Source organism: Musca domestica, unplaced genomic scaffold (genome assembly GCF_030504385.1).
Source record: "Musca domestica strain aabys unplaced genomic scaffold, Musca_domestica.polishedcontigs.V.1.1 3, whole genome shotgun sequence".
In the NCBI taxonomy this organism is placed as follows: Eukaryota; Metazoa; Arthropoda; class Insecta; order Diptera; family Muscidae; genus Musca; species Musca domestica.
Window position 1 is genome coordinate 12,265,559 of NW_026712299.1, and position 12,758 is coordinate 12,278,316.

General features: G+C 37.3%; 1 protein-coding gene across 1 annotated transcript in view; it reads left to right on the forward strand.

Moving 5' to 3' along the window:
• The first annotated feature begins 1,468 nt into the window (after positions 1-1,468).
• LOC101891275 (uncharacterized) overlaps positions 1,469-12,758 on the forward strand; it is a 95,741-nt gene continuing 84,451 nt past the window's right edge. Inside the window, exon 1 of the mRNA XM_011292890.3 lies at positions 1,469-3,556. Coding sequence (XP_011291192.1) covers positions 1,613-3,556 — 1,944 coding nt within the window. The 5' untranslated portion in view covers positions 1,469-1,612. The remainder of the gene's footprint in view (positions 3,557-12,758) is intronic.

The following is a 12,758-nucleotide window of genomic DNA, read 5'->3' on the forward strand; positions in this document are numbered from 1 at the left end:
AATATTCCATGAGGCATATATAGAAAAATGAGCTCGGGGTAAAGCCATTGAAATTCCAAAAAGAGCAAGAACTTACACCGCAACAGAAAGAAAATAGACTCATAAGAGCTTAAGAGTTGCTTTGCTTAGCCGAAAGTGGTGAACTGATGAGAAAACATTCGTTGTCCAACAGTTTGTAAACAAACAAAATGATCGTGTTTACTTGCCACACAGGTCAGCTGAAAATGTCCTCCCTCGGTTGGCCACCAGAACTCGAGCTCAGGCCATGTTGATGGTGTTTGCGGCCATAACAGCCGATGGTCGCTCTCTGCTCGTATTAATCGATCGTGGCAAATGTAGGCGTGGTTAATTTTTCTTTCCTAAAAACCATAAACGTGACAACATTTGAAGAACAAGGTATCCAATCGGTCCAGTCGTTCCCAACCGACGGATTTGCCACAGAACGACATTTGATTTTTATATATAGGTATGTATATTAACAGTTCCAAAAGTATAATTCGCGGCCCTGTAGCATAAAAGGTACTATGGCGCTTTATTTAATCCATTATACAAAAAGTCAAGGTTCTAGCCCTTTTTAACATTACAATCAAGGAGGTGCATTATTTGGTACCCTAGTAGTACGTTTCGTATTCGTAATCTTCTTAACAAAACTCCGTCTAGGTAAGATATCAAAAAAAGGAAAATGACTCCATGGATCAAGTCTCCGAGTCATGGTGTGACGATTTTTTTGGTGCTATTCTAGTTTATTTCTGAGATTCCCCAAAAAAATATATATTTAAATATATATTACCCCAATAACCTTTTGCCAGCCTGAATCCTGTCATATGAATGCAACATGTCGCATGAACAGAATGTTGGCAACGCGACCACTCTCCAAAAACAAGACTCTCTCAACATTGTATGGGTCAGTTTTGTGCTCTCAAATTACTCACACTTATTATTTATATTTTTATACAAATAGCCAAGTGGATAACGGTAAACGAGGCAGTCATATGGTGAGTGTTGAAGTGAACGTTACGCGAAGGATACGGAATTGTCCTGCCAGTGTTGGCCTGAAGAGGAAAAAAATTGAAAAACAACAACAAAAGAAATAAAAAAAATATTTTTCCAAGAAAGAAAAAAAAACAAAGCAAGTGATATCCAAAATAAAAATATTTTAAAAAGAGTTCTACTTAAAAATAGAAAGTCATTTATTATTGTGTCGGAATTGAAAATTATAATGCGGCTGCTGCTACTGCTGAGGGCAACTACGTTTGGATAAAAATAATCAATGTCTATAGGAGAATTTATTCCTGTTTGTGTGTGTGTGTGTGTGCCATGCCACGCAAAGCCGGGTTAAAGGCCATACGTACGGGTTGAAATAAGGTTGAAGTTTAAGGAAACAATTAAAAATAGTGTTATTTCGAGTAGCAGTAGTAACAACAACAAACGCAAAAACAACATCGGCAATTGAAATTAATATATATGAATGTGTGTGTGTTTGTATGTCTGTGAGTCGTGGCTTTTGTTAAAACGTGGAATTTTACGTGACTAAGGTGGTTGGAAGGCCATTACATAGTTGCCTTGTAAGGATATTCCGGTCAATTACTCGACAACAAAAACAACAACAATAATGCGTACTTCTTCAGCTGTCCATCAAAACCGGGCAGCCACATCGTCATCATCATCATCATCTTCGTCCAGCATACAATTGACTCCTTTGTGGGAACATATTTTAAGGACAAGAAAGCTGCCAGACTCAACATGTCCCCGCCTCATGTTTGCCGAGTTTTTGGAACGTCTCAAAGATCCCGAATGGCAGGTACGACAACATGCCCTACGCGTCTTCGTTGATGTTTTGGTGGTCATGAAAGCCAAGGCAGATCCTTTTATGCAACCGCTGATAGGACAATTGGTGGAGAACCTGGGACATCAGGCCCCTACCGTGAGGAAGGGTGCCCTCGACTGTCTGCGTGTGTATCTCTCCGAAACTGCCATACCCGAGGTGGTCATACTGCAAATCCTGGATATAGGGCTCAATCAAAAGATCACCAATGAACCATTTGGTGGACGCCTAACATGTGGTGTTATGCTATCCCTACCAGCTTTGGTTCAGTCGACTCTGCACACCCCGAAAAGGCATTTCATTATTCGCACCACCATTGACATGTTGATACAGAAAATGGGTCAGGTGACACATCAGGAAATCACCCTGAAGGTTTTGAGGAAAATGCGTGAACTACTGGGAGAAGCGGAATTTGTTAGCTACATGTCCCATGGAGCCTTTCGGGAATTTGATTTGCTTTGCAATGTCTATGGCCTAAATGAACAGGAGGAGTCATTATCCTCAGCAGGTTCCCAGTCGAAGTTCCTGGCCTCAACGCAAGACAACATCAACACCTGGCGCCTTATGGCCAATTCCAAACCCTCTAGGCTGGCCAATTGTTGGCATCCCCAAAACCATGAAAATGATGAAGTCCAGGTTGTGGTCGAGGAGGCAGTGGGCAGCGCTGAACCTCTACTAGCCTGTCCAGCCAAGGTTATTATGGAAACCGAAATAAAAATTAATGACGATACCCTGACAATGCGTATTTTGGAAGCCAAAGATGATGACGTCTGTTTGGTTGAACCAGCAGCGGAAGTTTGCCATAAATCTCGCAGTGAAACTTTTCCGAATAGTCTGGAAGATGAGGTGGTGTGTGGTCGTTTGGCCAGTGCAAAAAGTCTGCATGATGCCTCTTCAGCGTCATTGGTTAAATTGTTGAGTGATTCCGATGATACAGAGGATGGTCAGGGAAGGAATTCTTATTATACTCTTGTTACACCATCCACTCCATCGCGCACACCCAAAAGGGTAACATTTGGGGGTGAAGTGGTGAAAATGCGCACGCCGGATAGTGATGCCAATTCTGCAACCAATCAGCAACACCCAGCATCCTCCATGGCAATTGGTGGTGGCACAACCCGAGTTACAGACAATCAACTTCAACCACCATTTATTTTACACTCCCCACCCTCCTCCGATGTGGACTCAAGTAAAACCACCATTTTAACATTGGACATACCAAATGACAATACCAAACCCCTCAGCCAACAGCAGCAACAAGGGTATTCGAAATCCACTCCCACAACACCAGAGAAAATACGACCATCATCAGCCAAAACCTCCTCACCAGCCTCCTCATCCTACAGTCCATCACCAAAGTCACCACAAAAATCCCCCGGTAAATCTCCCACATCTCCCAAATCGTCTTTCAAAAGGCTGAGTATAAGTCCAGTGGACAGCATCATTAGTCCTCGTACCGCCCACAAAGCCATTGAGGTTATGCACAATCTACAAAGGGATCCTTCGCCAAATCGCGCCCTCACAGCACGACGTGCCAGTTTAAAGGCTGAGGAGGCAAATACCCCATCGCCAATTGGGGAAGATGAGGATAAACATGAATGGATAACGAGACATAAATTGCCGACACAAAATCAAACACCCGCCGGGATAGTGACGCAGCCACCACCACCGCGTTCATGGGAGGAGCTGGGAATTGTGGATGAAACAACTATACTGCAGCTAAGATCAGGGGTAAGTAATTTCATAAATGTTTTGAAATCAGGGAAAAAAGTGTTAAATGTATTAAATATGAAAATTATTAAAAGGTACTAAATATGGTACCCTTTGTATTTAAGGAAGCTGTAGAGCTAGAATTCTTAAATTTAGAATTACGGAGCATATGATGGATGATGTTTTTTTTTTTTAAATCGCACTATATTTGCACGAAAAGTACTAAAATGTACTACATTTGGTACCATTTCGTAGCATGTGAACGGTTAGAGCTAAAAATTTGGAATGGAAATCAAGATTGAGGAGTGGAGTCGAAGTAAGGAGGTGGTTTTGGAAGTGTGTACTCATGTATACCAAAAAGTACCTATTTAGTACAATTTGAATTTGGAGAAACGGATGGAGCTGGAATTCTGAAATTTGGCGGAGTGTAAGATTGGGATATGGAGGAATATTTTGAAATTTTTACTTATGTGCACGAAAAGTACTAAATGGTACTAAATTTGGTACAATTTCAATTTGTGTGAACCGATGAAGCTGGAATTCTAAAGTTTAGAAATAAGATTACTATTGCATTCTAGGACTAAGGAAAATAGGTAGTTTTGGAAATTCGTACTCATGTGTACTAAATGGTACTAAATTTGGTACAATTTAAATTTTGGTAGAACCAATAGATTTCGAATTCTGAAATTTAGAAATAACATTACCATTCCATTCTAGAACTGAGAAATAAAGGGAGTTTGGGATATTCGTACTTATGTGTACTAAATGACCCTAAATTTGGTACAATTTAAATTTTGGGAGAACCAATAGAATTCGAATCCTAAAATTTGGGAAAAAGATTTCTATTTTACTGTATCATGTAGTTAGTTATAAAAATATTAAGTACATATTGTACTAAATGGTACTAAATTAGATACAATTTGGATTGGGGTGAGAGAATAGAGCTGGTATCCTGAAAATTGGAAATAAGGTTACAATCAGAGTACAGGATAGATACAGGGCGAGATAAAAAATAACTGCAATTAAATCCATCGCCATAATTTTTACATTTTTTTTTAATTTTTATTCAATGAAAGCAAAAAATGTCGGAAATAACATCGAATTTAAAACTTAGTTTAGACTTGTTCGCATTAGTCACCTTTGGCACGAATTATGGCCTTCAAACGGCCAATGAAACCGTCACACGCTGTCCGAATGTTAATCTGCGGTATTTCGGCCAATTCCCCGCGAAGCGCTTACTTGAGGTGATCGACACTTTTGTATGTTTAGTGTCAACCTTGCTTTCAAAAATACTCCAGACACAATAGTCCAACGGATTGGTATCCGGGAGATTTTGGTGGCCATTGTGCGCTAGAAATGAAGCGAGGAACCTCATTTTGTAATCATTCTTGAGTCCTGAGTCCTGTTGGAATGTCCAAGGTCTGCGGCCAAATGCTTTAATGCACACTCCAGAATATTTTCGCCATAATATTCGTCATTTATTCTGATACCACGGTCGATTAATACGAGGGAAGAGCGACCATCGGCTGTTATGGCGGCCCACACCATCACCATGACCGGAACTTGAGTTGAAGTTTGCAAAGTAAACACGACAATTTTGTTTGTTTACAAACTGCTGGACAACGAATGTTTTCTCATCGGAGAAAACCGAATTCGCCAGTTCACCACTTTCGGCCAAGCGAAGCAAATTTTGAGCTCTTTTGAGTCTATTTTCTTTCTCTTGCGGTGTAAGTCCTTGCACTTTTTGGAATTTCAATGCTCATTTTTCAATATTTGCCGAATGGAATAATGCGACATGTTCAGCTCACGAACCATTTTTCGAGCACTGCGAGGCGAGTTTCGATCAAGTCGCTTATTTACTTATCGAACCATTTATGCTGATGTTACTCTTTTTTTTTGTCCACTCCCTTGACGTCGGGCTACGCTCTAACGATAGTCACTGGTGGTTTTGCAGCCAAATATAAAACAATTAAAAAAACATTAAGTTCGGCCGGGCCAAACGTTCAATACCCTCCACCTTAGGGTAAAGGAAACATTAGAAGAAAAGTGGCAACAACCATTAAAATGCCGAATATCGGGAGGTACCGTTATATAGGGCCTATACCAAATCGTGAACCTACACATGCAAGGTTTCGCCAACGGAGCTAGAACCCATTATGACCTACAAATACCAATTTTCAGACAAATACGTGAAAAAGATGTGGCAAAAATCATCAAATTACCGAATATCGGGAGGTACCGTTATATGGGGGCTATACCAAATCATGGATCCATACATGCAATGTTTCGCCACCGGAGCTGGAACCCATTATGACCAACAAATACCAATTTTTAGACAAATCCGTTAAAAAAAAATGTGGCAAAAATAATCAAAATATCGAATATCGGGAGGTACCATTATATGCGGGCTATACCAAAACGTGGACCTATACATGCAATGTTTTGCCACATGTACAGGGACCCGTTATGACCTACAAATACCAATTTTCAGACAAATCCGTGAAAAATGTGGCATAAATTATCAAAATACCGAATATCGGGAGGTACCGTTATATGGGGACTATAACAGAATGTGGACCGATATATCTCATTTTCAATACTAACCATCCTAGACACAATACCAATTGCTCTGCTAAATTTTGGCGCTCTACGTCAAATAATGTGGGCTGTATCGTGATTTCAACAGACAGACGGACAGACAGACAGACAGACAGACAGACGGACATCGTTAAATCGACTTAGAATTTTATGCTGATTATGAATATGGGGTCTACGACGAATATTTAAGGATGTTACAAACGGAATGACAAAGTTAATATACCCTCCTTCCCAACTTTGGAGCGTATAAAAATCAGACCTTTAGTAGAATTTTATAACAAATAACTTTGTATATTATTTTGACTTACTACAATTCCGTTTAGAGGGAGATTTGAGCAATATTTTGAAAAAAAAAAAAACAAGTAAAAAACATTAAGTTCGGCCGGGCCAAACTTTTAATACCCTCCACCTTAGGGTAAAAGAAACATTAGAAGAAATGTGGCAAAAACCATTAAAATGCCGAATATCGGGAGGTACCGTTATATGGGGGCTACACCAAAACGTGGATCTATAATTACAATGTTTCGCCACACGAACTAGGACCCATCATGACCCACAAATACCAATTTTTAGACAAATCAGTGAAAAAATGTGGCAAAAACCATCAAAATACCGAATATCGGGAGGTATCGTTATGTGGGGGCTATACCAAATCATGGACCCATACATGCAATGTTTCGCCACCGGAGCTAGAACCCATTATGACCTACAAATACCAATTTTCAGACAAATACGTGAAAAATGTGGCAAAAATCATCAAATTACCGAATATCGGGAGGTACCGTTATATGGGGGCTATACCAAATCATGGATCCATACATGCAATGTTGCGCCACCGGAGCTGGAACCCATTATGACCAACAAATACCAATTTTTAGACAAATCCGTTAAAAAATGTGGCAAAAATAATCAAAATATCGAATATCGGGAGGTACCATTATATGCGGGCTATACCAAAACGTGGACCTATACATGCAATGTTTTGCCACATTTACAGGGACCCGTTATGATCTACAAATACCAATTTTCAGACAAATCCGTGAAAAAATGTGGCATAAATTATCAAAATACCGAATATCGGGAGGTACCGTTATATGGGGACTATACCATAACGTGGACCGATATATCTCATTTTCAATACCAACCATCCTAGACACAATACCAATTGCTCTGCTAAATTTTGGCGCTCTACGTCAAATAATGTGGACTGTATCGTGATTTCAACAGACAGACAGACGAACAGACAGACGGACAAACAGACGGACATCGTTAAATCGACTTAGAATTTTATGCTGATTATGAATATATATACTTTATGGGGTCTACGACGAAAATTTAAGGATATTACAAACGGAATGACAAAGTTAATATACCCTCCTTTCCAAGGTGGAGGGTAGAAAAATCACTCTATCATGCTTGAATCCCATCACGAATAACATTTTTTTTTTGGAAAATTCTCACCGAAATGCTCTTGTACGCTAAACAATATCTCTAGGACCTTTAGTAGAATTTTATGACAAATAACTTTGTAGATTATTTTGACTTACTACAATTCCGTTTAGAGGGAGATTTGAACAATATTTTGAAAAAAAAAAAGACTAAAAACCACTTTAGGGTTACATTTTTTAACAAAATAATCTGGTTTTTTTCAGCAATATTTCCGAAAACACTTTATATACCTAAAAACAGCGAAACAACGAATTCCATAAAATCTTAATCTGAAAATTCAAAAAAATTTAGAAGTGTGAGAATTTTTCTCACTATATTATATTACTTTGCGATTAAAAGTTTTAAAACGCGGATACACGTGTCATTTATTTCTAGCTCTACTTTTATAATCCGCTGGATTTTCCCTGAAATTATTGAAAATTTCAAATTTGTCGTACAGTGTAATTACTTTAAATATTGTTAAGTACATTTTATTTACATTCGGAAATAATATGTATTACAATATATTACATATTAAATATTTGCGATAGCAGAGCCTATAATCCTCCCGTTACAAGTATGTGTATTTCATGACAGTATACATTACAACAAAACAATATTTCTTCACAATATAATGACTAGTTTATTGCTCATTTGTCGAATTATCTCCTTATCTTCGCCGTTATTGGTTCGTTGTCTGTGTTGCCGATTTGCTTTTGCGTGTTTGCAAATTATTTTTATTGCATCGACGGAATTACCTAAAAGTTTCAATATGAACAATCAAATAAAGTTAAATGCCAATAACACAATTGAGTATTTCCTCAGAACGGGGAGAACAGCTGACAGCCATCACAGCTAATATTCAATTGAAAAAAGGAGGCGTCAAAAATTTAAGCTGAAAGTTACAGGAAACTTTAAGAAAGGAAATCAAATCGTGAAATTTAGGTTACAATTACCATAAAAATGCCCTCCACCCTTCTCACTCTCCAACCCGTCACACAAGAAATGGGAACAACTTGAAGAAAAAGGAGATTAACATTTGTAACGTTTATATCACAGTCTAAATAATATTTGTGTTAATAATTTTCATGTTGTAATGGAATTAACCCAATTCCCTTTTTGTTCTGCAACAGCTCAGTGTGACCAGAATGCAATGAGAAACATTAAAATAAATTGTGCGTAATTAAATGTTTTTCTTTTTTTTTTTCATTTTCATGTGTCCCACTCGATATTGAGGTGACCTGCTCAACACTCTTGCGTTATCGAGTGAATGGGCAAAGGGGTCGGGGATATCCGTCGCTTGACCCGTATTTACAAATTGCCAAAATTTTACCAAAGTTCAAATCGTAAAGAAATTAAATGCGTGTAGCCGTCATATTTGCATGATGACAGCGATAATGTCGTCTAAAACAATTGGGGTCACATAAAGTGGAACATACATCGTTTTTGAAGAAAATATGGATTTAATAAAATTTTTCAATTGGAAAAAAGAAAAAAATCGGTTAAAAATTAACATATGTTTTTCAGTTAAAGCCTGATCCTGATTTTTTTAATTTATTTCAAAAGTGCTATGAAAAGTTAAACTCATAAATTAAACTTCTGTAACATATTTATTTAAAATGTTTGGTATAAAGGTTCATTAAACCACAAATTATTTAAAAAACAAGTAAGCAAAGGCTACAGTCGAGCGGAGCCGACCGTTGAATACCCTACAACACTATAATAAACGATACAGTTTATATAGGCGAGATACTCGAAAGAATTCCACAAGATATTGTAACAAATAATAAAAGAAAACAATCAGGCTTCGTTCTCTAATTTTCGAATAATAGCAACTTAAACTAATTTGCTCATTTCCAATTTATTGGTAGATGTTGCACGTAAATGGCCTTTCTAGATCTGGAACCAATATTTCCCAAAGACCTATAATCTCTCAGAAGTGGCAAAAGATTAACATTTATTATTGGTTTTTGACTGAAACGCATCTATATGAGATACAGACATTTGACTATATTCTTCAACGAAATCAGCGTTAACGAAATAGTCAGAAGTGCGTCTTTTCTGCATTTGTGAATTCTCCAAAAAGTCACTGGAATGGACATTTTCGTATTTTGTCTACAAATACTGGCAAACTATTTCACACATTGAATATTTTTGGATGGCCATCCAAAACTGCATGGCTTTTGCAATGTCCGGTAACCCATATTCAAATGTGCGTGAGGATCGGGCGATAATTACGACCTGCTGACAATGTTGCAGTTTTGTTAGTCCATTTCAACCCCTAAATATATGGTGATCATCTCCAAAAAGAGTAGGCTTCTATTCTGACCATCATCTGATCCCCATGCAAAATTTCATTAGGATCAAGCCATAAATGCGATCTGTATATGATATCCTGATATCCTAACTACTTAGTTTTGTAAGCTGTAGAAATATTACCAAATGTTTAATTCAAAATGAAAATATGCCAAAAATGTGACAAAATTGAAAAATTATGAGAAAATTTTACAAAATCAATATTTTCATCTTTAGAGAGATATTTTTATGCGATTTTTTAGACGTTGTTTCTTTCCTGCCAAGAGGCCATTCTGAATTAATGAGAACTGTCGAAATCAGTTCAGCCGTTCTCGACATATAAGAGATCTTTCAAGCGTATCTTCTTTGATAGACATATATATCGCACATATTTTGCTATATTTCCGATTTGTTGGATGTTAACATCAATGTAAAGGTCAGAAGTAACCTTGTCATGGCTTTGTGATTTCGCCGGGATTTAAAATATTCGCGGTTTAATGAAAAATTTTGATTTTTTTCAACGCAAAAGAAAGAACAACAACAACAAAAAATAGACCATTTTACCCGCTAAATATTATCCGATGACCACCCAAATTGGTAGGCTTCTTCCCCGCCCTAAACTCCAGCTACATGCGAAATTCGATTGGTCTATAATTGCGACCAGTATAGCTACTGCAAAATCGGACATTTTTTCAGTATTTGGTCCATTTCAACCCCTAAACCTTTGGCGATCATCTCCAAAAGAAATAGGCTTCTATTCCGACCTTCGTGCAATATTTCGTTAGGATCGGGCCATAATTGCGACCTGTAGCGTGATTACAAATTAACATGGACAGACGCACAGACGGACGGACGGACATACATAGCTAGATCGACTCAGCTCGGCGAGATAGGAAGATCCATATATACTATGTGGGAAACCAATATTTCGAGGTGTTATATAATTTTTGGCCCAATCAAACTTATAATACCCCCAACACATAGTGTTGTAGGGTATAAAAATAAGAAATTGCTGCAAAATAACTGGGAAAAATTCTATTTTTTTTTCAAAAATTAAAAAGAGCAAAATCTTAAAATTTCAAGTTCAAAAATTCAATGTTTTGGTAATTACAGGAAATATAGAGTAGATTATGAAAGTAGATAAAAGACATGAACTTCGGCATTCTAAAATTTTACATCGCAAATTAAAGTTCACCTCTCTTCCAAATTTTTTGAAATTTTCGGATTACGATTCCTTGGAACATTGTATGTTTGACAATATTACTGAAAACAATACAAGAATTATTTGGTTCAGCACTTTTATCCCTCAAACTTGACTCTTGGGTCGTTGGGGTCTTTTTGGTCTTTTTTGTGAGAAATCAGGCTAAAAGCTCACTTTAATCGGGATCGTAGCAAGTCAAAATATTCTACAAAATTATTTGTCATAAATTTCCAATATAGTTCCCAGAATATATACGCCTGAAATTCAAATATGTAAAAATACATTTTAGGGTTAAGGCCGTACTTCATATGAGGTTAAGCTAAATTCTCCTACAAATCATTATTTTGGGAGGACGATGCCAAGGACAAAAATATTTATACCCTCAGCCATATGGCTACGGCTAAAACGTGCATCATCGAAATAACGGTTTTAGAGCCTAGGTCTCTTTGGACCAAATCCCTTTCAGGACATTTCGAGTCGATCTAGCGATGTCCGTCCGTCCATCCGTTCATCTGTCTGCTGTTAGCTGGTGTGCAAGATCACTTCGAAGGGAGTATCCGATTTGGTCCAAATTTGGTACATCGTAATATTATCATCTAACTTAGTTCGAGCTCGGAGATGGGCAATATCGGTCCACTCCTTCTGATAACACCCCTCAAAAGGTCAAAATTTTCAACAAAAAAATATTTTACGACAAAAAATGAGGAAGGTTAAATCAATTTAAATCCAACTTTGCAAATCGTAATATTTGCATCAGTGCTAGGTCAGGTGCGAAAATGGAAAATGTCGGTCCACTTCATCAAGTACCTCCTCCACAAGGGGTCAACATTTTGATTAATTATAACTCTTAAAAAAATGTGATGTAAGAATCCGATTGTCTTCAAGTTACACACATCACAATGTTTTTATTGACCCATGGTATGGTGCGAAGATGGAGTATACAGGTCCACTCCTTGCGATACCTCCCCCAAAAAGAGTCAAAATTTGTAATACCCATTAAGCTCATTAAACGAAAAATTAACATTCGATTCCATTCAGACTTTATACATCTAAATATTTCCATCAACACAAGATCTATTATAAAAATGGTAGAGACCGGACCATTTCTTCTGGTACCTCCCCCATAAAGGGTCAAAACGTTTATAAAATCCGAAATAAACATCTGGTTTTCCTCTTATTTCATACATCCTATTATTTCTACTAAAACAAGATCTGCTGTGAGAAAGGAATATACCGATCCACTCTTTGTGGTACATCTTTCACCAAGGGTCAAAATTTTGAATATCCATTACGCTCATAAAAAGCAAAATTAACATCCGTTTCCATTCAGACTTGGTTCATCTCAATATTTCCATCAACACCAGATCTGTTATAAAGATGGTAGATGTCGGAAACTTTTTTCTGATACCTCCCCAACATAGGGTTCAAGATTTTGAAAAACAAAATGCTCAAAAAATGCGTAATAACTGGCGAAACAATTCGGTGTTTTTTACAACTTGCTATATCTTAATATTTCTCTTAACCAGAAATCGGATATGAATATGTAATTTGTCGAAATTTATGATTTCTCATAAAATTGGATAAAAATATTCGATTTCCTTCAAATTTTGCATTTACCAATACTTTTACTGTGTTAGATGAAGTATGAAAATGGAATATTTCGGTCCACTATATCTGGCACCACAGGCATATTTCCATATT